General features: G+C 43.2%; 1 protein-coding gene across 4 annotated transcripts; it reads left to right on the forward strand.

Annotated features, from left to right (window-relative positions):
• The first annotated feature begins 302 nt into the window (after positions 1 to 302).
• Positions 303 to 27,983, forward strand: KIF7 (kinesin family member 7). Of its 4 annotated transcripts, none has more exons than XM_087972746.1 (19): positions 303 to 1,978; positions 2,842 to 3,228; positions 5,189 to 5,389; positions 7,779 to 8,199; positions 10,035 to 10,572; positions 12,307 to 12,444; positions 13,538 to 13,735; positions 14,723 to 14,907; positions 15,504 to 15,613; positions 16,183 to 16,332; positions 17,645 to 17,847; positions 19,404 to 19,601; positions 21,918 to 22,043; positions 22,777 to 22,953; positions 24,033 to 24,248; positions 24,879 to 25,085; positions 25,370 to 25,568; positions 26,449 to 26,574; positions 27,476 to 27,983. In XM_087972746.1, exons 2-19 carry the CDS (start codon positions 2,901 to 2,903, stop codon positions 27,853 to 27,855), a joined length of 4,101 nt encoding a protein of 1,366 aa, XP_087828872.1. In that variant the 5' UTR covers positions 303 to 1,978; positions 2,842 to 2,900; the 3' UTR covers positions 27,856 to 27,983. The 4 variants fall into 4 exon arrangements, with proteins under 4 accessions (XP_087828872.1, XP_087828873.1, XP_087828874.1 ...); XM_087972747.1 differs by having other exon boundaries at positions 303 to 1,869; XM_087972748.1 differs by having other exon boundaries at positions 303 to 1,869; positions 2,845 to 3,228.

The following is a 27,983-nucleotide window of genomic DNA, read 5'->3' on the forward strand; positions in this document are numbered from 1 at the left end:
TTACATTCTTCGCAGGACTAGACTTCCTGTCTCTGGAACTTCTCTGGAGTTTTTTTCCCCCTCCTTTGCTGGTACTTTGCTTGTATGGAGTAACCATTCAAAGTTACAATGGCACTGAAAAAAGTGACTTATGACCATTTTTCACACTTACGACTATTGCAGCATCCCCACAGTCACGAGAGGCCAGGCAAAAAGATGCATTCCTCGATGTGAGTGATGTTGAGTTGGCCATGCCCACCAATAACATGACCACCAAGCCATGTCCACCCAGTCACATGACCACCAAGCCACGCCCACCAACTAAGCCACACCCATAGAACCGGTTGTTAAAAAATTTGAACCCCACCCCTGGGCAAAGGCAACATCAGGGGGACATAGGAGAGGGAAAGAGATTCCCAGGCATATCTGTGCCATGGTTGGTAATCGGTGGATTTTTATTATTTTTTGGTGCTTTCAAGTGATTGCTGATTCCTGATTCCTGTTGACTTAAATTAAAACATTTCTTTTTCTGGAAGAAATAACTATTTTTGTAGAGGGAGAGGGGTTGATTAATGTTCCACTGGACAGGTAGTTTTCTGTTTTCTTTTTCTAGACTCTGGTGGCTTTATGATTAACCTAGGTATTGCATTAGTCCATCTCCTTTGTACAATAGTATATTTCTATCACAGTTAAGCATGAAAGGAACACAGCTTCACTGAGCTACCTTGTATCTTTCTGGTTTTGAAATCACATTATTTCCAAAATAAACTTGCAAAAGGTTTACTAAGAAAGCCACAACTCTTTAAATAAGCGTTTGTATGTCTGTTTTCTCCTCTTCTTTTTTCAGGACCAAGGGTAGGCTCCCCCACTACCCATGGCTTATTGGCTAAACTTAGCTGACCAGTGGCTTGTTGAAGGAATCTTGCCAATTGAACCTGAAGAAGAAAAGGGCCCAGCATGTTTTGTCGTGCAAAGCACTCGGCTTCCTTCTCTGCTGTTGCTTTTTAAAAGTGAGGAACAACACACCCATCTTCCTCGTGCTTTTGAAAAAGAAGCGCACTTCTCCAGCTATTCAGCAAACAAACAAAAAAACAGGATTTAGCTCCTAAAGAGAAGAGGCACCTCGAGAATTCCCTCCGTCTTACTTGGGCGCATTTCACCCCAAAATCAAAACTTTTTCTTCGCATCCGATTCTCTTCTCTGCAGTTTTCGTGGTCCCCTGAAGGACCAGGTGGCAAAACTTTTCAGAAGTATTTTTTAAAAAAAGTATTCCAAATGAAAGCTACCCTTCGCCTAAATGGCAGACACCAGCTCCTAAAACGCTTCAACACAAAACGCAGCTATTGAGGCGTCGCAGGCTGAGGGCAGGACAAGTTTTACGCCGAAGAAAAAAACCCAGATCGCGGGAGAGATTTTTCTATCCGGCGTTTACAGCAAAGCCAGACTGCGCCCACCCCCGTTCGCCCTCAAAGAGGATGCGCTTCCTTTCCAAGAAGGAGGCTCCCTCGCCCATTTCCCCACCCCAGATGTTGATGCAGGACAATTCCCGGCATGCTTTCCCACTGGAGCTGCTGGGAACTGTAGTTCGCCAACGTCTGGAAACCCAAACGGCCCCTGTTGCTTTCCAGATGCGCCCTGCAGTCCGGCTCGGGAGAGAGCAGATGCTTCATCTTCTTCCCAGAAATAACGTCGCGTTCTGGACCCGCCGACCCAGAATCTCCCTCTTCCTCCTCCTCCTGCCCTTCTCTTCACCTCCCCCTCCAGTCCTTCCTCCGACGGACGGACGGGGGTTTGAAGGAGCCGCCCCTTGACGCCATCGCTCCGCGCCGGCTATCCCAGGATTTGGGGCGGGTGGGGAGGTTGTGGTTCGCAAGGAGGAGACGGCATAAGGTGAGTCGGAGCAGACAGGCAGACACCTCTTTCTGGATACAGGATGCTTTTGAGCATATGGAGAGGACTCGGTGACTGTCTCTGGTGAGGGAGTGAAAGGAACGAAGAGGTGGGTCCAACAGACCAGCTTCTACCCTGGAAGCAGCCTTGGTCACAGTTTCCATCCTTGGGACAGGGATGCTTCAGGTCCCACCTGCTCTTCGGGGTCCATCTTCCTCTTAGATCTTGGGAATATCACGACTAGACCAGAAGAGTCAAGGAGCTGCCTACACAGTTCCTCCTCTAGATCCTAGGTAAAGGCTAATATTTGGAATAGACTCTCCTGCTCCAGCAGAGGGTTGGATTAGATGACCCCCAAAATCCCTTCCAACTCTGTTATTCTCGTCTGATCTACGTGAGATATTAATTAGTTAAGATCACACCTGGAATACTGCATCCAGTTGTGGTCACCACGCTACAAAAAAAGATGGTGAGACTCTGGAAATAATGCAGAGAAGAGCAACCAAGTTGATTAGGGGACTGGAGGTTAAAACATATGAAGAATGGTTGCAGGAAGTGGGCATGGCTAGTCTCGTGAAGAGGAGGACCAGGGAAGACATGATCCCCTGACATGATCTTCCAATATTTGAGGGGCTGCCACAGAGAGGAAGGGAGTCAAGCTATTTTCCAAAGCATCTAAAGGCCAGACAAGGAATAATGGATGGAAGCTGAGGAGAGATTCAAACTGGAAATAAGGAGAAATTTTCTGACAGTGAGAACAATCAACCAGTTGAACAGAAGTTGCTTTCTGAAGTTGTGGGAGCTTCATCACTGTAGGCTTTCAAGAAGAGACTGGACTATCATCTGTCAGAAATGGTGTTGATCTCCTGCTTGGGGGTGGGTGGATTAGATGACCTACAAAATCTTTTCCAACTCTGTTATTCTCTTATTCTTATTCTTCTGTTATTATCATCTCTTTCTTTCTTCTTCTAGCAGAAAGATGGCACCTTCTTTTGGGTTGTGTCACTCCTGACTTCTTGCCCTTGCTAATCATGGGTCCGAAAGCCAAGGCCCAGCCTTTGATAGAAGAAACCCCGGTCAGGGTAGCCGTGCGCATTCGGCCATTGTTGCCCAAGGAACAGTTATATGGGCACCAGATCTGCCTCCAGGGAGACCCTGAGAAGAAGGAAGTGACTTTGGGCCACACTCGACATTTCCAGTTTGACACAATCTTCACTGAAATCTCAGACCAGGGGTCTGTGTATGCCACTTGTATCCAACCACTGGTGGACGCATTCCTGGAAGGCTTTAATGTCACTGTCTTTGCTTATGGTCAGACAGGCTCGGGGAAGACCTACACCATTGGAGAAGCACGTGTCTGTAAGTTCCCTGGTTTTCTTGCACAAATGAGGTCTGTTGTGGCCTGCCGGTGACTGGCGGAGCTGGCAGCAGAGTTGGTACAGTAGTGAGGAGGTTGGGGAGGAAACTGGGCCAGTCCTGGAGACTGAGGAAGGCTCGGACGAGGGCTCTGCGTCGGAGGCAGAGAAGGGGCCAGGGCAGACTGGCAGTCATCAGCTGCCTTCGGGCTCAGATAGCAGTGAGGCAGAGGAGCAGTTGGAACTGGTTCCCAGCCTGCGCATGCGCAGAGCTGTTAAAAGAAAGGAACAATGAAGAACTCGGGGTTGACATGGGAGCAAGGCCACAGGTGGACAATGAATGGCCCCTCCCATCAGGATTAAAAGAGGAGCAAAAGGGGAGGGGCTTTGCAGGAAACAACTGGCTCGTTCGGTCTTTGTTTGTTCCAGCTGCGTGGAGATTTATCTGTAAGCCCAGTCTTCCCTGCCAACAGCAAGTGTGGAACTGTTTACTGGATAATGTTCAAGGATTGATAAAGATCTGAGATCATTAGTCTACCTTTGTGAGACTGTTTGCCAAGCTGTTGGCTGACTGTGAATGAAATAATTCACATTACTGTAAATAAAGAGGTTTTTGCCGGGACTCGGAATTGACAGTGCTTTTTGGTGAGGCCTAGGGCAGAACTAGGTGCTTTAAAGCAGGAGTCTCCAACTTTGGCAACTTTAAGACTTGTGGACTTCAACTCCCAGCAAAGCTGGCTGAGGAATTCTGGGAGTTGAAGTCCACAAGTCTTAAACTTGCTAAGGTTGGAGACCCCTGCTTTAAAGTCTCTCTTACTTTAGCAGGCATGAATACAGGTAGTCTGCGACTTAAGACCACAAGGAGCCTAAAATTTCTGTTGCTAAGTAAGGTGTTTCTTAAGTTGAATTTTGCCTCCTTTTAAGAACTTTCTTGGCACAGTGGTTAAGTAAATCACTGCACTTGTTAAGCTAGTAATGCTGTCGTTCATCTGGCTTCCCCATTGACTTGGCTTTTCAGAAGGCTGAAAAAGTTGATCACACAACCCTGGGACATTGCAATGATCGTAAACATGAATCAGCTGCCAAGTGTCTGAATTTTGATTTTTAATCCTGTGACCATGGGGATGCTGCAAGGATCAGAAGTATAGAAAAAAAGTCATGAGTCACTTTTTTCAATGCCGTTGTAAATTTGAATGGTCACTAAACAAACTGTTGTAAGTCAAAGGTGCTTTTTCAAGAGGCAACTGGACTTTATTTTTTCTTTGAAGACATTTTGCTTCCAATCCAAGAAGCTTCATCAGCTCTTAACAACTGAAAAACCAGAAAGTCCAGTTGCCTCTTGAAAAACCATCTTTGAGACAATCTTCCTTCCCTTCCCTTCCCTTCCCCTTCCTTCCTTCCTTCCTTCCTTCCTTCCTTCCTTCCTTCCCACTTTGCAATAACACTTAGACTTCTGTGCCACTTTATAGTGCTTTACAGCCCTCTCTAAACGGTTTACAGAGTCAGCTTCTTGCCCCCAACAATCTGGGTCCTCATTTTACGCACCTCGGAAGGATGGAAGGTTGAGTCAACCTTGAACCATTCAGGATCAAATTGCTGGCAGTCAGCAGAGTTAGCGTACAATGCTCCATCACAGCTCTTCCTTCCTTCCTTCCTTCCTTCCTTCCTTCCTTCCTTCCTTCCTTCCCTTCCTTCCCTCCCTCCCTCCCTCCCTCCCTCCCCCCCTCTCCCCTTCCTCCCTCTAGTTTGTTGAAAAGAACCTGAAAACATTCTTGTTTTATTATTAATTCACAACATATATTCTGTGCAATGCACTTTCTTCAAAGTGTTGCCACTTTAGGAGGTCTACCTTTGGTGGAAATGTGAGCGTGTGTGTCAGTGGCATCAGACCATTTCCCTTTGGGGGGTGGGTTTGCAACCTCCCTGCAGCCAGTGCCACTAATAACTTCATTTCTCCCATCCAGCTTCCATCAATGAAGATGAGCAGGGCATCATCCCTCGGGCCATGGCTGAGGCCTTCAAGTTGATGGATGAGAACAATCTGCTCAACTACACTGTCCGTGTCTCTTACCTGGAAGTGTACAAGGAGGAGTTCCGCGACTTGTTGCAACTGGACACGGCCAGCAAAGACATCCAGATATGGGAAGATGACAGGGGGAATACAGGTATAAGCCAAAGAACTCTTCTCTTCGCTGCCCCTTCCTCCATAAGGAACCCCTTAGGACATGCGTTTTTCCTCCTTTGTAATAAGAGTTGGATAGCACAGTTTGTTGCTCAAAGTTTGGGGCCAGAGAAGTAGTTTTCAACATCTGTCCCTTGCTAGGCATTCAATTGTTCAGTAAGATTTTTGAAAACTGATTTGGCTATTCTCCCCCTCTTTTTTGTTATTGTCCTCTATATGTTGTTACTATGGTTGGTTGCACAGTCAGCCAGATGTTTTAGATTGGTTTGGCACTTTTATCCACCTTTGGAGTCCTTCCCAAGGACCAGGGATAGCAGATGTTGCGGTTTGCTGGTGTTAAGGGTATCATCACAGGATGTAAGCTGTTCTAAGTAAAGCTGCCTTTTGCAATTGATGGAAGGTGATTCTGTCAATGCCGATGGTATTTTAAGTGGTTCTGCAGTTATTTTGGGATTGCACATTAAGACAGCTTGTTATTATCCACTTCTTTCAATTATTGTCCCTCTGTTTTTAAATCATAGCTGCCAGAATACCCTGTTTCTCCAACAATACAGCCTCCCCCAATAGGAAGTCCCAGCATGTTTTATAGGCATGAAATGAAATTAAGCCCCTCCCCCCAAATTAAGGCCTATATTAAAACATGCAAAATGGGGGGGAAATGGCGGGGGGGCTTGCTGTTAGGAAGTACTTTTGTTGCACACCGGATATGGTGCTGCCTGCGTTGACCCCGATACAAAGTACCCCACCAACACCGAGGTCAACATCCAAGCCATCTCCGCCCGCCCTAAGATGCAAGGGTGGGGGGAATTAAGTCACCCCCGAAAAGACAGCCTAGCCGTTTTTTCGGGGCTCAAAATAAAATAAGATCCGGCCTTATTATATGAGAAACATGGTAGTATATAAAATTCTGGGAAAGATTGCTTGCTTTGTTTTAGTACATCAACAATGTTGCTTCTCTTTTCTAATTTTATTGTTTCCTTAGCATAAAGATGTGTTGTGAAACTAGATGTCACAGTACCATTTTTGCACAGTGATTTACCCTAATATAAAATCAATGAATCACAGATAAAGCTAAAGCAGCCATTGAGTAAAGGCAGAGAAGTTTTGAATCCACACCCTGCTATGTAATCTAGAGCAGGGCTGTCAAACCCCCCACCATCACCCTCTGGCCACGCCCACGCTTAGTTTAGGGAAGAGGAAAAAAGTCCCTATATGTCACATGACATGGGTCCCCTTGGAGGGGCGGAGGGGGGGTTAAAGTGACATTGTGTTAACCCCTTGTTGTGCTTTGTTTATTGTCAAGATCAGGTTACTTCTGCACCTGGTTGAGAGGGCGTCTCCAGCTGGGATGGATGGTAATTTAGTTTAGTTTAGTTTACTTTATTGTCATTGCACCTTCTACAACAAAATCAAACACCATCTTCAGTGCACATCATGACCATGAAAATGAACACAAACACACATCCTTCACCCTTCACACATTGAACTGGAAACCCCTGACACCGCACCAACACTGCACTATACAGCAGAATTCAAAAGAGCTCCTGCCCTGGGATAGAAGCTGTTTTTCAGCCTATTTGTCCTTGTTTTCATTATCCTGTACCGTCTGCCAGATGGTAATAGTTCAAAAAAAGGCTGCCCAGGATGAGATGGGTCTTTGAGGATGTTCTGAACTTTCTTAAGGCAGCAGGAGCTATAAAGCTCTTCCAAAGAGGGGAGAGGGCAACCCATGATCCTCTGGGCAATGACATTAACCCTCTGGAGTGCTTTCCTATCTGCCACTGTGCAATTGGCAAACCATACAGAGGTGCAGTATGTTAAAATGCTCTCTAAGGTGCAGCGGTAGAAGGTCACCAGCAGTTTTTCATTCAGTTTTTTTCTGAGAAGTCTCAGGTAGTATAATCTCTGCTGGACCCTTTTGACCAGGGCATGTGGGCATGTGATGCAAATGAGGGATGCCAGGGGTAGATTTGTAGTTTTTACTTATTGCAAGGAAACCCGGAACATTCAAATTCGGGATTTCCCAGATGTGCCAGTTTACTACTCTAATAAAAGAAACTTTGGAGAGGGTGTCTGTCTCAGAGTTATTTGTTGGAGTGGAGGTTTTCTGGAAACCTGACAATAGGTTTGGCAACCCCGTTCTAGAGCTACATCTCCTTGTATCAACTGTGGTCGTTGTTAGCTATGGCTCAACCATCTTGGCTGGGTTTTTACCAGCTTCCCTTCTCATGTTGATCTAGGATGAAGATTGTTTCTTTTGAATCGCCTTTTATGAGAAGTTAACTGGGTGTATCTCTGAATCCACGATTAGACAAAGCACGGTTTCTTACAACAAGGGAGCCCAGTCTCTTTCCTTCTTTCTCTTGCTGCAGTGCTGCACGGGGTGAAAGAAACAGAAGTGGAAGGTCTGGATGAGGTTCTGAGCCTGCTGGAAATGGGCAACGCGGCCAAGCACACGGGAAGCACCCACCTCAACAGGAGGTCCAGTCGTTCCCACACCGTCTTCACTGTGACCATGGCACGAAGGCAAAACAGCAACTGCCTCACTCGCTTTGCCTGCCCAGGGAAGACTTTGGTGGCGCCGACCGCTGGGCAGGTTCTGAAGTCCAAGTTTCACTTTGTGGATCTGGCCGGTTCTGAGCGGGTGGTGAAGTTGGGGTGTACTGGGGAGAGGCTGAAGGAGAGCATCCAGATCAACGCCAGCCTCTTGGCCTTGGGCAATGTCATTAGTGCCCTTGGAGACCCCCGCCGGAAAAGCAGCCACATCCCGTATCGGGATTCCAAAATCACCAGGTAGTCTCCTTCTGATTCCTCATCATTAGGAAGTATCTTATCCTCTTATCTGCTTTGCTGAAGCAATGGTTGCAGTGGTGGGATTCAATTTTTTTTACTACCAGTTCTGTGGGCGTGGCTTGGTGGCCATGGTGTGGCTTGGTGGCCATGGCAGGGGAAGGATACTGCAAAATCCCCATTCCCTCCCAACCTAATAACCTGCTTTCCAGCTCCGTTCTCCTGTGCAGGGCAACCAAAGAAGACCCAGCCGATCAGCTGGGACTCTGGAGTCAGAGAATGGATGGGGTTGGCGGAGCCAGTCAGGCGGTATTTGCCGGTTCTCCAAACTACTGCAACCGGTTCTCCAGAACCAGTCAGAACCTGCTGAATACCATCTCGGGATGGTTGTATTCAAATCAAATCTAAATCAAATCAAGTTTATTACAGTCAGAGACCAGAACAAATACTTTTTCTTAGTATTTAATGGGCCTCACAAGTTTATGGATGGTTATTATAGTATAGTTAGGCCACGTGTAACTGACAGACTGGATTTTAATTTTAATATCTGTTATTTATTCTTTTATTCTAGAATTTTTAACAGGATAATCCCTGAGTGTTTTTATTTGTTCTGGTCTCTGACTGTAATAATAAACCTGACCACAATTTGCCCTAAATTTTGGTTGTTAAGTGAGTTTTTGCCCTGTTTGCACCCTTTTTGCCATAGTTTAATGAACCATGGCAGTTTTTTAGTCAGTAACGTGGTTGTTAAGTGAATCTGGCTTCCCCATTGACAAAAGGTCATCACATGACCCCGGGACACTGCAACTGCCGTAACTATGAGTCAGTAACCAGCATCTGGATTTTGATCATGTAACCATGGGAAAGCCGTAACAGTCGTAAGTGAAAAAACGGTCATAAGTCAATTTTTTCAGTGCTGTTGCAGCTTTGAACAATCGTTAAACTAACTGTTGTAAGTTGAGGATCACCTGTAGCCATTGATCAACTGGCCATTTCCATCCTCTCCATGGTTCTTATGGAACTCCAAGGAATTTTGCTGATTCAACAAGCCAGTAAAAACACGGATCCATCTGATCTTTTTAATTAACCCTCTCAAAAGATCTGTGTCCAAATGGCCTTCAAGAAGAATAGTTTTCAAGACTCTCTCGAAGGCCAGGAGGCTGGAAATGTTCCTTATCTCAGGAAGCAGGCAGCCCCCCAATGGTAGTACCTTCATTTTAAAATCCAACCTTAAAGCTTTCTTTTAAAAAATCCCTCCCTTGGAATTGTCCTTTGTTATCTCCCTTCATTCCATTTTAAGCCGAAATGGATGATACATCTCAGCGTTGGGAAATACTTTGGCTGGGTGAGGTTAGCACATGCTAAATCATCATGGACTTAACAGGGACATTGGATAAATTGCAGCAGGCCGGGTTCAAACAACATGCAGAGTCACAGATCTTGATTTTTTTAGGCTTTGCTGGCTGGCCTTGCAGAACATAAAAGCTGGCGGTAGTTTGGAAGCTAAGGTTTGTGGCACATCATGAGAACACAGACAACTGTACTAGTCAGCAAAAAATATTTAAACAACTGATAGTTTAAATTCGGGGCCAGGACTCTACAATGCTGATAGGTTATTTTTTCCTTCTTCCTGAAATAAAATTGATTTCAAGCTAAGAAACCACGTAAATAATGAACTTCAATGCCACTGTTATTTTCATGTACAGACTCCGATAGGTTTTTCCTTCCTGAGAGCTATTTATGACCCAAAACAAAAGCTGGATTGCACTGTTCCTTTAAGTGTGATTCCACCCACTCTACTTCAGTCTTGCTAATATGAGATCCTGCTCTGGTTTCAGAATCTTGAAAGGCTCCTTAGGTGGGAACGCCAAAACCGTGATGATTGCCTGCGTCAGCCCTTCCTCCTCCGACTTTGACAAGAGTCTGACCACTCTGAATTATGCCAGATGGGCTCAGAATATCAAAAATTGGGCCATGGTGAATTGTAGCAAGGAGATGGAGCCCGTAGAAGCCCTGCAGCTGCGTATCAAGAAGCTTCAGAGGGCCTTGGAACAGAGACACCGCTCAGAGACTCGCATCATCCGCCGATCGGAGGTACCCATCAAGGGTCACTTGGAGGAAAGCATGGCTCACTTACGAGCTGAATGCAACCACTACCAGACTCGCACAGACGCCGCCTATCAGCTCTTGATGGAACTGCAAGGGGAGGGCAAATTGACAGAGGAACAGGGGCTCCGGGTGAAGGACTGGCTGTGTGCAGTGGAAAATGGGGCAGGCGAGCCAAGTTTGACCTCCGGCGTAGACAGCGGGATTGGAAGCACTTCGGCTGAGGAACAGCACTCCAAAACCTCCACTTCCAAGCTGGTCAAGACTCAGGTACTGTGGTAGAACCCCCAACTGAAGGATGGTGTGCCCATTTGGGGGAGGAAAGAGACATTGGAGTTGGTTCAAGGGAGGAAACATCAGAGGTCAAAATGTTAGGTCCACACCTGCTGTTTCCCAGGGGAAGGCAGACTTCCCTTGGCAAGATTCTTGTAATATAGGTGATCAATAATATATACTATCTACTTGGGTCTGTCCACGTGTGGTTCTGGTTGCTTGCACTTGATTGGTACAATAATAGGAAAAGAGCACTTGGAATGCCCTGTGTTTGGGTCGATGGTGCAGAAAAGAAAGGGAGAAGATTTCATCATCTACAAATGGCGTTGATATGTTGCCAGTTAAGAAAAAGTCTGTAGGAAACTTAAAAGAAGTTTACTGTTGTTGTAAACCACCCAGAATCACTTAGATGAGATGGGCAGTGTAGCAATTTAATAACTATATAAATTAAAAGTGAAAGGTTAATACTGTTTTGTCAATAACCTGAGATAATTGTAGACTATGTGTCAGACTGTGCTCCTTCTAAATCCCAAGAAAGAAATATTCAGACTCCATGGTGTAGAGCAGAATTATTCTTTTACTGGAAATTGAATGGTAGCAACAGAATCAATTCCGAAACTGAGATATTGGCGGGTAAAATGCATATACAAAGGGATAGAATTGCTCCCCCACTCCAAAGATCAAATGATTCTTCCAATTAAAACTTCTGAATAGGATCATGTGGTCATCTCCAGGTGATGATGAGGCTACTGTCAGTGACCTTGACATATTTTGATAAAAGTTCGCAGCTGCGCAGAAAAAAGGACAGAGGCTAGCGAAGAAATGGAAAGTTAAAACAAAGAATCCCCCCTCCCCTTCTTAACCCAGCAAAGGAATGCAAAACACCTCCTGCCTTCTTCCCCTCCAAGATTCCCCCCTCCCACCGTTTCATGACAGCCGAAAGAGAGAAAAAGAGCATAGCAACAGATAAGCAATAGTTAGGGGTGAAGATATCTTGATAGTTAGGGGTGAAGATATCTTGAGGCTGACACTATGTAAAATGAAAGGGCATGCTTTGAAAATTGTTTTGGTTCTTTGACTAAATGTTAGTCAAATAAACACACTGGCTGCTTTTCTTATATAAGAAAAGATAAAGTATGGTGGTAGAACCACCAACTGAAGGGGAGGATTCCCATTTGAGGGTGGAAAGAGACATTAGTTCAAGGGAGGAAACATTTGAGGTCAAACTGTTAGGTGTCTTTATATTTATATCTTTATATTTCTATATCGTTAAAAACCAGCCATAATTGGTTGGTTGCCTGTGCTTATTTGTAAAACACTCTGGTTTATATTTATTTGTTTTTACATCTCCACATCCATCCATCCATCCATCCATCCATCCATCCATCTATCTATCTTAAAGATAAGCAGCCAGCGACCAGCCAATTGTGGCTGGTTTTGAAAGAGCTGCTAGAGACTATTATGCTTGTGAAGTCTTTAGAAGAGACATGATTGATGATTTTGGATGTTATTTTTTTGTGCTCTTGGGGATAATTCCAGGTGGGGGTGTAATTAAATAGCCTTCCTTGGGGTACAAGACATGGAGCTGTTTCTGCCAACAGCATTTCATGGGATGATGCTGAGAGTGGATTATGAGGATGTTCTGCTCCTTCTTTGATCTGGGTGGGGAGATGATCCAAGAACCTTCTGAAGATCCCATGAAGATCCCTCCTTTCCCTCTTCTTTTCCCAGGAGGGGCATCAACAAGGACCCGAGACAGTGGGACAGGAGGAAGTGGTGAGGCTGGAGGAGCAAGTAGAGCGCTTAGAGAAGGAGAACCAAGATTTCTTGGCAGCTCTTGAGGATGCTATGGAGCAGTACAAAGCACAGGTATCTCCTTCTTAGGTTGGCAAGCTTCTCCTCCCTCAGCTTGCCATCCACTGATTAAAAAAAGTCATTCATCTTTGCAGTCAGATTCACTTTCTCCACTTTGGTCTCCTTGAGAGCTCATCTTCTTTCAGCTTGCATTTGGAAGAAGGAAGCCACCCATCTTTGGAATTTGGGTCAATAGCTCCATTCTCTTACAGGCCTGCCTTTGTGGTACTTGCCTTGCTACATCCTAATCCCAACGTTTCTCTGAATACCCACTCAAACAGTCAATGGGCATAGGCAGAAGATCTGCAACAGAGCATTTGTGTCCAAGTCTATATCACTCATGTAGTTCTTCGGAAGCCATTTTCTTCCTTGAAATGCTAGGACTGCAAGTCTGGAAATTCCTTCTTTGAAAACATGGGAGAGATTTGAAGTGTTCTTATCCCAGCACATCTGGAAGATGTTGGACAGAGGTATAAATAAGGGCAGGAGGTCAGGGAAACCCAGGAAAATAAAATATTTCAAACAGCTGTGGAAGCTAGCTGAAGATGATGCCATGATGTCAAAGGTGAAGCCAAAATTATTGAGGTTTGACCATTATTTTTCCCCTTCCTACTATTTTTGAATAGGTGTATGGATTATACATAGAGTTATGTTAGTGGTTTAATAGAATAAACAGAATACTGGTGTTGAAAGAGAACTTGGAAACTTCTAGTTCAACTCCATGCTCAAGCAGGAGTCCATATAGAATTTCAGATGAATGGTTGTCTAATCTTTTCTTTAAAATCTCCAATGCTGGGAAATCCACTGTTCCACTGATTAATTGTTCTCCCTGCCAGGAAATTTCTCCTTATTTCTAGGTTGATTCTTGCCTTGATTAGTTTCCATCCGTTGCTTTTTGTCCTGCCTTCAGGTGCTTTGGAGAATAGCTTGACCCCTTTTAAAAACAATACAAGAAATCATATTGTTGAAAATGCATAGTTTAGTCACTTTGCTGAAGGGGGAGAAACCAGGCAGTGGGAACAATAAAGAACTGGGGTGCCCATGGCCCTGACGTTACCAGCCATGCTTTCAAACAAGCACATTTGGTCTCATGTTATTTTCTTTTCAGGGTGCCAAATTGCAAGAACAGGAAGACATCATCTCTGAACTTCAGAAGTACCTAAAGATGGAGATGCCCCATTTGGGCATGCCTGAACTGCTAGGAAATGTCTCCCTGGTGCAGCTGGACCAAAGGCCACACACAGCTCCTATGGATGCATACCAGTCCCATCACTGGCTCAAGCTTGCCTGTAATAACCATAGGAAGGTTTGTGAGTTGTTTCATCATCCTATAAAAACAGGAGTTATGTTTTTGTTAAGTCTGGATTGGAGACAACCCAGAGGCTATGTCTCCCTTCTTACCGCCCCCCCCCCAACCCTCATTCAATTAAATAAACTCACTTTTAGAAGAGGTTCTGAATTAACATTTTTGCATACACTTGTGAAATCTCTCAAAAGGATGCCCAAATCTTGTGATGCTTCAGGAATTTGGAAGCTACTGTGCAAGATCACACAATCATCTTGGTGGAAAAGAAAGGATGATAGCTCCTTCTTGAAAGTTTTTATTTTATGTATTTGATTTCCATAGCCATCCAACTCAACCAACTGACTTTGGGTGGCTTAGAATTCTAAAAATCATAAAACAATGAAAGCAATTTTAAAATCATTAACCTAAAAACACCCACAAAATAAATAAGTATAAATGGCAGCCATGATAATTAATCAACTAATCGTAAAGCCAATTCACAGGGCCCTTAACATATTCTGAGACCCAGCCTGGTTGCGTATCTTTCTCCACTGAAAACATTTTTCCTGACAGTAGGGCAAGCAGTTTGAGCATCAGTTTATTGGGCGTTGCATGAATTAATGAAAAATAAAAGTAAGAACATAATGAGGTGCCAGTGAGGCATGTTGACTGTATTCCCGTTATATATTTAACTTAGCAATAGTTTCCTCAATTCATCCAATTTTGGGGGTTCATGTGAGATACTGAACCATAACTTAATGACATGACTTGTCTTGAGCAACTTATTGGTCAGAAAATGAGATCGGCTAGCAAGTGCTATAATTTATGCTGTAATAAGTTATCTTCCTCCCCTGGAAGTAGATAAAGAGAACAAAGAAAAGATAATTAAAATTCAATCTAAGTAGCTATAAGTAACCACAAACCTTCTTGGGGCAAATAGCTTAGAGCTGTAAGCAAATTAGAATCATCCTACAGCCCTTTCCTCATTGCACACTTTCCTTTAAGTAGCTCCACAGTGTCACAGTTCACAATGGAGAAGACTCACTGGGACAAAGTCACAGTCTCGCTGGAGATAATATGTACAGTCTAGGGACAAAGGATATATCACAAATGAAAACACTGGATAACGTTTTGGATTCATCTTTGGAAGATGAGAATAGATGTTGGCCAATCTGGTCCCTTCAGCAATATAGGTGAGGCATGAGTGAAATATTACATCTTTTTGTAGATTTGTAGAGTCTGGTGATATCCACAATGTTTCGAATATGTTTTTTTTTTTTAATAGGAAGCATCTGTATTGAATTCAAAATGGTTGCTTCAAGTTTGAAACATTGATTCCATTGAAATCCTCTACTTGATTCTAGATACAGATTTGATTTTTCTGAATTTTTTTTAAAAGAAGGAAATTTTCTGCAAGCATCTGTTTTAGCCCCATCGTCAGCCTGATCAGCCAATCTAATTTGATTGGACTTTCAATCAAATTGCCTTCTTATTGAAAGTCCAAATCAAAGCTGTAAATTGCATCTACAAAGGATGATGCTTGAGTCTCTTGGATTAAGAGACCTAGAATTTTTTGCCTTAGCACCACATATAATCCAGTCACAGAAATTTACTAGTCTTTTATCTCCCATATTTGTTATATAACACCTTCAGTTATCTCATGGAAATATGCAAGTGTAAGTTGATTTAATTTAGCCAGTTTCAAAGGATTTGCAGTTTTGTTCCTTGTCTCCTCTGCTTTATTGATGGCCATGTTTTTATTAAACCCAACAACTGGGTGTTCTTGTAGGAACAGAACCCATAGCTGGAGCAAAGAGGAGGTTTCAACCAAGAAGAATAAAAAATACAACTCAAAATCCCCAGAGGGAGTCCAAGAGAAATCTTTGGAGCTACCTAAAGGTACGGCATACTTTCAGCCAAGCAAAGAACACCCAGAAACAATTATTCTGCTTTCCCAACGCTGAGAACAAAAATGTTATTTCAGACACTCCTCTCTTTCTACAAGTGCTGAATACTCACCAAAGAAAAATGTGGAGAAAACTGTAGAGTTGGAAAGAGCCATTGGGTTGGCCCTGCCTGCTTCATGTAAGAATCCAAATTCAAGCAGCTTTGAGAGAGAGCTGCTCCATCCACAGAAAAGAGACCCCACCATCTCTCTCTGTCATTGGTTCCATTGATGAATAGTTGTTTTTGTTCAGAGTCTTTTCTTAACACTCTAGTGTGGTATTTCCCAACTGTGGCAGTTTTAAGATGAGTGGACTTAAACTTCTATAGTTCCCCAGCCAGCAAGGAATTCTGGAAGTTGAAGTCCACTCATCTTAAAACTGTCAAGGTTGAGAAATACTTCTGTATCAGAATCAGTGGTTCTGAATTGAAATGAAGTCTTGATTGTCTTTGTACCATTGGTTCCATCCCTTATTGTGATAAAATTTATACCAAACACCTCTCATTTACATTTTCTTTCCCAGATGGTAGGCAACAAGAGCTGAGCAGTCCAGCAGGGAGCTTTCCAGGCAAGGATTCAGAATGGCAGCTCCTTCAGGCCCACCAGAAGATCCGTGAGCTGGCTATCAACATCCGTATGAAAGAGGACCTGATAGTAGAGCTTATTAAAACAGGTATGGAGCTGTTGAACTGTTGTTGAACTTAACTCATGCTTGATCCTTTTCCTCCTGTTGTTCAAGGCCATTATTTTTTTAAATTATTTTTAAATTTTAATTATGAGAATATAACACAATACATCCAACTTAGCCTTGTTATACATATTATAATATCCATATTTAATATATTAATTACTAATTAATCATAATTAATATTTTGACCTTATCTTCTGCTATATAACCTTTGATAAAATTTATTCCATGTTTTATAATATTTAGACTCCCCTTTGCCTTTTATTTCTAAAGTTAATGTATTTGATTCTGCACATGCCATATTTTTTCTTATTATTTCTGTTTCTAGATGTATATTTCATTTTTCCAGTGTTGTGCATATATTATTCTAGCCACCATCAATACATGTACTATTATACATTATTTTCTTCTTAATTTTTTCTGATGTTATTCCTAGGAGGAAAAAATTCCAGTTTAAATGGAATACTCGTCCACCACTCTCTTCTATCCATGTTTGAATTAGTCTCCAATATTTTTTGCAGCATTGCAAGTCCACCACATGTGATAAAATGTGCCTGATACATCTTTACACTTCCAACAATTTGGAGATATATTTTTAAACATTTTAGAAAGCCTGGCTGGTAGAAGATGCCACCTGTAAAACATCTTATAAAGATTTTCTTTATAAGCTGTAGCCAATGTTATTTTCTTATTTGTGGTCCAAAGTTTTTGCCATTTAGCCAATTCAATATTATAACTGAATTTTTTTGCCCATGCCACCATTGTTTAACATGTTCTTCCACAAGTTTGTATTCTAATAAATATCTATACAATATTTTTATTAATTTATCATCTGTCTCTAACAATAGCTTATCCAGAATTGTTAATTCTTTATTAATACCCCATGTTTTTCTATCTTGTATGTATCTTGATTATATTTGTAAATAAGACCACCATTCTATATTTACCCATTGTGCTACTAGTTCTAATCTAGTTTTCAGTACTCCTTGTTCATTCAGTATATCTCTATAAGTTACTATTATCTCCAAATTTATCAAGTTTGGATGTATAAATGCCATTCTTTATGGCCTTTACAACAATCCTATCCCCCCTGGTCATCTGTTTCTCTTCTTCACTGCTGGTAGAAAGGGCTAGAAAAAATTTCTCTTGGAACATCAGACTTTGCCTCTATCTTCTTCTTTGTTTGCTCTATCTTTCAGTGCAATTCTTCCTCTTCTTTCTAATTCCAACTTTTCTGCTCAGGAGGTAACTTGGTGGGCAGACCTTCTTCTATGTCACAGGAGTCTGTTTGTTTCAGGCAAGCATGCTCAGGCCATGAACAAACAGTACCAGCAGAAGATTCAACATTTGGAGCAGGAAGCCGAGCAGGTGCGGATGGAGCTGAATGACGGCCAGAGGCAGTTGCAAGAGCTGGAAGGCAAAGAGCCTTGTGACCCTGCTGAAAAGTGGAAACTCCAGGAATATCGCAGCAAAGTGGAAGCTGCTCAGAGCAAGGCAAAGGTAGCCTAGAAAAGGAGGAGGTTCGCATAGATCCTGAAGCCAAAAGGGCCTAGATTGTTTAGCAAAGCCCTACACCCCCCCCCCTTCAACTGTTAAGGGATGCAGTGGCTCAGTGGCTAAGATGCTGAGCTTGTCGATCAGAAAGATCGACAGTTTGGTGGTTCGAATCCCTAGCGCCCTGTAATGGAGGGAGCTCCCATTACTTCTCCCAGCTTCTGCTAACCTAGCAGTTCGAAAGCACATAAAAAATGCAAGTAGAAAAATAGGAACCACTTGGGTGGGAAGGTAACAGTGTTCCGTGCATCTTCAGCATTAGTCATGCCGGCCACATGACCACAGAGACGTCTTCGGACAGTGCTGGCTCTTTGTAACAGAGATGAGCACTGCCCCCTAGAGCCAGAAATGACTAGCACGGATGTGTGAGGGGAACCTTTACCTTTACCCCACACTGTAAACTGTGTTATGGCATAGCGTAATCTGTGTGACACCGACTATTTATAAATGTAGAATAGTTTAATTATTTTAGTTTAGCATGTTAAAGGCACCCAGGCGTTGTAACTTGCAATCATATGTGCCAGCGCAAATCAAACTTATTTTTTGGCCAAGACTGAGTCATTTTGAATTTTTAAATTTAAATGTGGCATGCAAATTCTAGGCCATAGATTATGCATTTCCCTGCCTGATGCTGGAAACATCTGGAGGCTTAGACTTAGAAGGAAGAGCAGCCAAGTACAGGTGGTCCTTGACTTATAACCACAACTGAACCCAACATTTATGTTGCTAAGTGAAACATTGGTTAAGTGACTTTTGCCCCATTTTATGACCTTTCCTGCCTCAAGTAAAACATTGCAGTTGTTAAATTGATAGAATGGTCGTTGAGTGAATCTGGCTTCCCTATTGACTTCATTGGTCAGAAGGTCACAGAAGTTGATCACATCAGTTGTGGGATTCAAACGTTTTTACTACCGGTTCTGTGGGTGTGGTTTGGTGGGTGTGGCAGGGCTTGGTGAGAGTGGTTTGGTGGGCATGACAGGAGAAGGATACTGCAAAATCTCCATTCCCTCCCCTCTCCACCCCACTAACCTGCTTTCCAGCTCCATTCTACTGTGCAGGGCAACCAAAGGAGACCCAGCCAATCAGCTGGGACTCAAGAGAAGAGATGGGGACAGGGCCAGTCAGAGGTAGTATTTGCGGGTTCTCCGAACTACTCAAAATTTCTGCTGCTGGTTCTCTAGAACTGGTGAGAACCTACTGAATACCACCTCTGGATCACATGAGCCCTGGACACTGCAACTGTCATAAATATGAGACAGTTCCCTAGTGGCTGAATTTTGATCACATGACCAACGGGATGTTGCAAATGATGTAAGTGTGAAAATTGGTCATGAGTCACTTTTTTCAGTGCAGTTGTAACTTTGAATATTCACTAAATGACTTGTTGTAAGTGAAGGACTACCTGTGACTAGGACATGGTTCCATTGTCCCTAAACATTGTCGGAGCTGCATGTGTGGTCCCAGCATCTGCTATTCTCCCTGTATCATCTCTCTTGGGACAGATCCTTCAGGAGAAGAAACGGGCAACAGAGAGATTGGCATCCTTCTCTGCTCAAAACGAGAAACGCCTGCTGGAGCTAGAGAGGAACGTGCAGCTGATGCGGCAGCAGCAAGGGCAGCTCCAGAAGCGTTTGCGGGAAGAAGTGGAGCAGAAGCGACGTCTGGAAACCGAGATGCAGAAGAGACAGCATCGGGTCAAGGTAGAGATGGCTGGGCTCCAGCAGCATCCCAGCGAGAAAAGATGGTGAAGGGCAGAGCTTGTCTATCATGTTTGAATTGTATTTGTTTTATTAGCAATAGCACTTAGACTTATATAGCACTTCACAGAGCTTTTACAGCCCTCTCTAAGTGGTTTACAGAGTCAGGCTCTTGCCCCCAACGATCTGGCTCCTCATTTTACCGATCTCAGAAGGATGGAAGGCTGAGCCGGTCAGAATTGCTGGTAGTCGGCAGAATTAGCCTGCAATACTGCATTCTAACCACTAAGCCATCACGACCCTTCCTTCCTTCCTTCCTTGCTTCCTTGCTTCCTTGCTTCCTTGCTTCCCTCTCTATTCAGAGTTTTGCAGTGTAAATTCAGCGCCAGAAAAGTAAACAGAGATGGCTGATGCTTCATTTAACGTCTTTATAAACACAAAGTAAATTTTACAATACCAATTGTAGATTTCTCCAACATGGAGCAAACTCAAACAGAAGCAGACATGTTACAGGTTCAAAGCAGAGCAGCAAATAGACTTCAGCAGAGAAGCAAACAAGTTAGTTTCTCTTTCACTTTAGAGCTGAACACAGATCAGAGATAAACCACACCCAGATTCTCTCTTTAAGTTTCAGCCCTCAACTCAGCTCTCATTGGGTGACCTTGTTACTAAGCTCTATTCTAGTTCATGAATATACTCTGACACTCCCTCCCTCCCTCCCTCCCACTTAGCAATAGCATTTAGAAATATACTGCTTTACAGTGCCTATTGCCCCCAACAATCTGGGTCCTCATTTTACCCACGTCAGAAGGATGGAAGGCTGAGTCAACGTTGAGCCGGTCAGGATCGAACTGCCAAAGTGCTGGTAGCTAGCAGTCAGCAGAAGTAGTTTGCAGCACTACTGCATTCTAACCACTGCACTATCACGGCTCTTAGGGGCCAAGGCAGGGGGAGATATTATTATATGCACAGTCACAACAGTGTGAAATCACAGCTGCCAGTTCTTTGGCTGGTGTTGGCCCTGATATGAATCACATTCTTCCCAATCTAGGATGTCATAATGGATTGGTATAGTATATAGCAATAGCATTTAGGCTTATATATCACCCCATTGCACTTTGCAGCACTTTCTGGGTGGTTTACAAGGCAGAAGAATTATTTGCATATTGCCCCCACAATCTGGGTCCTCATGTTGCCAATCTCAGAAAGTTGGTAAGCTGAGTAAACTGAGTTTACCTTGAGCCTCCAGGCTGTGGGCAGAGTTAGCCAGCAATACTGCATTTTAACCACTGCGCCGCCAGCATTCTTCTATGTGCAGATACAAGCAATGGAGTCTTTTGTAATTGTAGTTGGTAAATTCTGAGATCCAAACACTTACAGGGCACCCAGGTTGGCAAATACATTTGAGCACAGAATCTTTTAAACTGGGAACCAGTAAGTTTCTGGCATTTGAAAACCACAATTATCATTCATGATGGGTACAGCAGACACAGCTGGGTTTCTATCTGAGACCAGGACTAGAAAATTAATGTTTCTCCCCAGATTTTATGTGCCTGGAGGGCAATACTGGGTGGCTTTTATTCCCTGTCTATGGTGGCTTCACATGTAGGATTCTCACTTTGAAATGCTGATCAATTTCAGTAGTCATGGTTGGAATAGAATAGAATAGAATAGAATAGAATAGAATAGAATAGAATAGAATAACAGAGTTGGAAGGGACCCTGGAGAACCTTGGAGTCCAACCCCTGCCAAGGCAAGAAACCCTACACCACTTCAGACAAATGGTTAACCAACATCTTTTTAAAAACTTCCAGTGTTGGAGCATTCACAGCTTCTGGAGGCAAGTTGTTCCACTGATTAATTGTTCTCTCTGTCAGGAAATTTCTCCTTAGTTCTAGGTTGCTTCTCTCCTTGATTAGTTTCCACCCATTGCTTCTTGTCCTGCCCTCAGGTGCTTTGGAGAATAACTTGGTTCCCTCTTCTTCGTGGCAGCCCCTGAGATATTGGAACACTACCATCATGTCTCCCCTAGACCTTCTTTTCATCAGTCTACATACCCAGTTCCTGCAACGTTCTTCATATGTTTTAGCCTCCAATCCCCTAATAAATTTTGTTGCTCTTCTCTGCACTCTTTCTAGAGTCTCAACATCTTTTTTACATTGTGGCAACCAAAACTAAATTTGTCCTGAGTTTGTCCTGAGGAATTATTAAAAATAGATCGGAAGCTATATGCTGCCCAGAAGATCCAAGTTGTTCTTTGTTTTAAAATAGATACTCAAACACTAGTTAAACTGTGTATTTCCCCCCTTCTATCTTTAGGAGTTGGAACTGAAACATGAGCAACATCAAAAGATTCTGAGGATCAAAACGGAAGAGGTAGCTGCCTACCAGAGAAAGCACAGGAGTGGCAGCAATGACTCAATGATCAGTCTAGAACAGCAGCAGGTAAAGGCAGCTGCCTACAGGTTTCCTGGCAGGAATCTGGACCACAACAGAGCCAAGGACAACACTAACATCATGACACAAATGGGATCATTGTGTTATTTGCACAGTGATATTGGGATGCACACATTGTCATCATCTGGACGTGGTTGTGACTTTGATCTTGAATTCTCCCAATTTTCCCCAATGTTTCCCTAAAGGGATAGAACAGAATGAGCTGGAAAGGACCTTGGAGGTCTTCTAGCCCAGCCCCCTACTTAAGCAGGAATTAATTACATGCCATCAAGTCATTCCCAACTATCTATGAAGACCTCATAGATAGATCTTCTCCATTATGACCCCAGAGAGATACCCCCTTTAAAATGTTCCTTGTGCTTTTTGTATTTCTTCCCTGAATGACTGCCACCATGGAAAGCAAAGGGGATGTTGTGGTTAGGGGATGGTTTTTCAGATTAGTCATTTTTTAAAATAAAATTTCATTTAATTAATTATGAATTTGATTTCAAGTTAATGGATAAATAAGTAAAAACAGTATCGCAAACATATTCTTCTCTCTGAAGTAATTGGAAGGCATGAGCCACGGATCCCAAGGGGAAAACATTGGCGTTAGTATGGCCATATAGGGATTTTTGGAGTAGGAATTCTGTTTGGCAGTCGACAATAAAAACTTACACATTGTTTAGCATGTCTGGTCACTGGTACAAACTGGTTTCCTTTTCTCCTGTTTATCTATCAGAAAATTGAAGAGCAGAAGAAGTGGTTGGATGTAGAGATGGAAAAAATCCTCAAGCAGAGACGTACCCTGGGTGAGCTGGAAGATGAATTGATCAAGAGAGAAACAATTGTCGCCAAGAAAGAAGCTCTCCTTCAGGAGAAGAATGACCTGGAAAACAAGAGACTCCGGTCTAGCCAGGTGGGCAAAATTGTCCCTTTGCTTTCTGAGTGATATTATAGTGATCAACCTTGGTTAAGAAAGAAGATTAAATGAAAGACAGTCACATGGATAACTTGTGTAAGAGATGCTGAGCAAATGAAGAACGAAGAGCCACGTTGGCGCAATGGTTAGAGTGTAGTACTACAGGCTACTTCTGCTGCCTGCCTGCAATTTGGCAGTTCAGATCTCACCGGTTGACTCAGCCTTCCATCCTTCTGAGGTCAGTAAAATAAGGACCCAGATTGTTGGGGAACAATAGGCTGACTCTGTAAACCACTTAGGGCTGTAAAGCACTGTGAAGCAGTATGTAAGTCTAAGTGCTTATTGCTATTTATACAAAATAGATTCCTAACTCCTCTGCTATGGTGATTTAGGTTTAAGTTCTGTTAAGTGTGGGGTAACTAGCTCTGAATCAGTTTGATTAAAGATTAAGGTAAAGGTTCCCCTCGCACATACATGCTAGTCGTTTCTGGCTCTAGAGGGTGGTGCTCATCTCCGTTATAAAGCCGAAGACCCAGCGCTGTCCGAAGACGTCTCCATGGTCATATGGCCAGTATGACTAAACAGCAAAGGCACATGGAACGCTGTTACCTTCCCACCAAAGTGGTCCCTATTTTTCTACTTGCATTTTTACATGCTTTTGAACTGCTAGGTTGGCAGAAGCTGGGACAAGTAATAGAAGCTCACTCGGTTACGCAGTGCTAGGGATTCGAACCGCCAAATTGCTGACCTTTGTGATTGACAAACTCAGCATCTTAGCCACCACATCCCTTTTACAGTTTGATTAAGCTTAGGCAATTCTAGTGATACCACAGTTGCAATGCTTTGGACTTGACTTCAGAAAGAAGTTTCAGAATATTGCGAGGTGAAAGTACTATGTCTCTCTGCAACTCTTTAAAGCAGCTGTGTCTTCCTGGGATCTGTTGACATTCTGCTAATTCTGCTTTCTTCTTCAGTAAACATTTACTTACCAGGAGTTATTGAAGTCTGGCAAATTTGCAGACTCCCAACAGGCACTGAATGTTCCTTAAGATATTTTTCTTCTCTCTCTGCCATAGGCTCTGAATGATGACATTCTTCGTGTCTCCAGTCGTCTGGAGTACCTAGAGAAAGAGCTAACCCAGAGGAGTGGGCAGCTTTGTCACAGCAGTGCACAGGACCAGCAGCTCATCCGGCAAGAAATTAACAATTTACGGCAGGAGAAGGACCAGTTGCTCAAACAGAGGTTGGAGATTGATGAGAAATTACGTCAGGGCACCTTGCTATCACCCGAGGTAAGCAGGTCAGATCGTTCTATTTTGAAAATACATAATAATCCCATTACACACCAAACTCAGTGTTTGGTTGAAGCATCATGGAAGTTAGTAAACGCTGCGCTACTGAATTCTGTAAGAAGGTTGCCCTTTGTTTTATTCTCACAACAGCAATTCCATGAAAAAGGTTGGGTTGAGATACCAAGTACACTTAAACTGTAGTCATTAGGATAATCAGGTATCTTGGAGTTTGTCTTGAACCATGGATATCATTCTGCTCACTTGGGGATTTGCTGATACTTTACAACAAGAGTCTCCAAACTTGGCAACTGCAAGACTTGTGGACTTCAACTCCCATAATTCCTCAGCCAGCTTGCCAAGTTGGGAGATCCCTGCTTTAGAACATGAGCTCCCTTTGTTCTACCAATGGCCGTAACAGTAACTGAATGGATGGAAGGGAGGAAGGGAGGAAGGAAGGAAGGAAGGAAGGAAGGAAGGAAGGAAGGAAGGAAGGAAGGAAGGAAGGAAGGAAGGAAGGAAGGAAGGAAGGATAAAGTGAGGATTGGGATTCTAGTCAACTGAAGTATCAATTTACCACTCATAAGGATCAAATAATTTATCAGGGTGGTGGGGATGTTGGTCTATTTTTAGGAGGAGCGGATTCTTTTCCAGTTGGATGAAGCCATTGAAGCCCTGGATGCTGCCATAGAATATAAGAATGAGTCCATTACTTGCAGACAGCGGGTTCTGAGGTCCTCCGCCAGCCTTCTGTCCCAATGTGAGATGAACCTTATGGCAAAACTCAGCTACCTCTCTTCCTCAGAGACCCGGGCACTTCTTTGCAAATACTTTGATAAGGTGGGTATCCAATAATGCATGGCTCAGGCCCAGAAATGTGTGTGACTCCCCAACTGTAGATAGATAGCGTGTCAGGGGAGATAACTGTAGACTTCTCTCTGCATGTCACTTTTCCTTCTTGAGAAATTGATTGGCTTTGTAGAAGAATGTTTAGCTAATTAAACCACTATGTACCTGTTCAGTTCTGGGATAGCTGTTGTAGAGTTTAGCTTCGTGAAACTGCTTGTTGCCTTTTCGTAACCACAGTGAGTTGAAATCTTCCAAACATTCCTGTTAATGATCAGGTGGTGACCTTGCGAGAAGACCAGCACAAACAGAACGTGGCATTTTCCGAACTGGAAATGCAGCTGGAAGAGCAGCTACAGATGGTGTTTTGGTTGGAGGTGGCCCTAGAGCGTCAGCGCTTGGAGATGGATCGTCAGCTGACCTTACAACAGAAGGAACACGAGCAGGACATTCAGCTCCTGCTCCAACAGAGTCGGGGTAATAAATAGGACTGAGGAACAGTCGTGGTTATTGTTAAATCCTTAGTTGATCACTGGTGGCACTGCCTCTCCTAAAAACACACACTATATAAGCTCGTTGTTTTAGTTGTTTAGGTGGAACTGTAAAAGATGGAGACATCTGTGGTAGCCATGCCCTAATTCTGCTTTGTTGGAGAGTTCTTGAAGAAATTGGGAAAAATCACCTCTTTCTCATCTGAAATGAACCCTGCCAATGGTTTATCGTTCATATTTCCTAAGGCATATAAACTGATGCCACATAAGAAATGGATTCCATTCTTGTCTCCTGCCAATTTGGAAAACTGAAAGGCTTCTTCCATCAAATCTGTAGAAATGTATTTAGCTGAAAAACCGACACAGCAGCTGAGATCTTTGAATAACCTTACAATGAATGGTAAAGTTAAGCCTCTAATCAAAATTGGACTTTAGGGGATTATATGGACCCAACTCATGCAGACATCTCAGCAATACTGAAGGAGGGCTTGTCATTTCTCTCTTCTGGAGTGCTTTTTCCAGCTTTGCAATCAAATCTATGGTTCTGATTTCTTTGTGCTCCCCCATTTAAGTACCTCCAACCCTGCTGAGCTTTTTAAAGATCAGTCAGGTCAACTAAAGTGCCACTCTCTAAGCTCATTATTTATTAGCTGTTCTTACATTGTTGCATATTGAAATGTATGTTTATCCTTAAGATAAAATGTATTCATACCCTCAGTTGAATGAATAGTTTCCTTTTGTTTTCCTTCAACTGATGCTTTTTAATTTTGTGGGGGTTTTTTGGTCTCTGTTGTGCAACTAATCACCACCATAGTTTGTCCAAATCTCTGTTTTTAACAAGGCTTTATTTTCTTCATTCTTTTCAGAACATATAGAAGGACAGGCAAACAGCAGGCTTCAGTATGAACACAAGATCCAGACATTGGAAAAAGAATTGGCTCATTACAAATGGCTAAACGAGGAATTAAAGCAGTCAGAGGGACACAGTGGAGGTGAGTGTATCTCTGGTGTAGTGAATTTGCCTTTGCTTTTCTGCTGGTTGTAGTGGACTGAGGAAATGGCTTTGAGGACAGGAGGAAATGCTCAGATAAGAGGACAGGAAGGTGACCTGATGAAATGGAATGAATGAATAAGGGGGAAAGAGGAGATACTGCCTAGGAAACCATCAGACAAGATACAGGACTCTGCAGTCATTTAACCGTCAGAGAAAGGAAAGATCCAGTAGTTAAAAGCGGAGATGGGAAGTTTTGTGCTTTCAGACTTGCAAGGTTCTGTTAGTGTAGACTTGCAAGTAAAGTAGAATTAGTTCATCTAATCATGCTCTCAAATGGGAACTGGATGCATCTGGATTTAGGATCTCTACAAACAGGCATCTTGGCAAAGGAGCATAGCACCGTGTCTGGCTATGCTGTCCCAGAAGCACCAGGAGCTAAACATGCAGGTTGCAGTGCGTTGTTCTTATTAGCCTGGCTTGTTTGATTATTACCTCTACTTGGCTAATTCAATGTACCTGCTAGGTACATCACTCAAGTAAATTCAAAATGGTTCTACTGCATGCAAAGCAACTGGCTTTGTGAAACCCAAACCACAGCTACTAGATCAAACATGTTGTTCCATTTTTATTTGTCTTTTAATGGCTCCGTAATCCCTTGCATCAGGGTGGCCTCTGGGCAACTGAATGGAGGTGTTTACTGGCCAGATGCCCTTCCTATCACCAATGCAGTTTTGTCCAGCAGACATATTCTCACTGTGCCCAGAGAAATATCTGCCTCTACCTAGGATCAAACTCACAGCCTCCCGATTGTGAGGCGAGAGCTTCACCTCTAGGCCATCGCACCACTCCAACCATGTTGTTCCATCATCCCTCACTAAAAGATTCTTTTCTCACAACAGGTATGGAGAGGAGCATCTTTGCAGTTGGAGATAGACCCAATTCACTCAGCACACATGAAGATTTTACCAAAAATAGCCAGCTGGAACCATCCTTGCAGTTGGAGCCCTCAGAAAGGAATCAAAAAAAGAGAGAAGAACCCCGGGACTTGGTGCATGCGCCATTACCATCCACCTGGAGGCGCTGCTCACTGTCTGGTGCCAATAATTTGATAGTGGAAGATTTTCATGAAATGGAGACAGATTTTCTCCTAAAGTCTAACCAAGCCAAGGAGATTCTTTTGCCACCCAGATACCGCAAAGAATTGCACCGGGTCAGTCAGAACGCCATCCCTGGGTTGTCTTATCCAGAAATCATTGATGTCAGAAAAAATCCACTCTAGTTCTGAGATGTTGACTGTTCCATCTAAAATAAACTAATTAGCGCCTTCTGAAGATAACTGCTCATAAATCGCCAAAAAGACAGTAGGTGGGTTCATCCATGATGTAAAATCGTTATGCACAATCTGGA

This window comes from Notechis scutatus, chromosome 11 (genome assembly GCF_049901735.1).
Source record: "Notechis scutatus isolate UNSWTSFEM ecotype Mainland chromosome 11, rNotScu1.2, whole genome shotgun sequence".
Lineage (NCBI taxonomy): Eukaryota > Metazoa > Chordata > Lepidosauria > Squamata > Elapidae > Notechis > Notechis scutatus.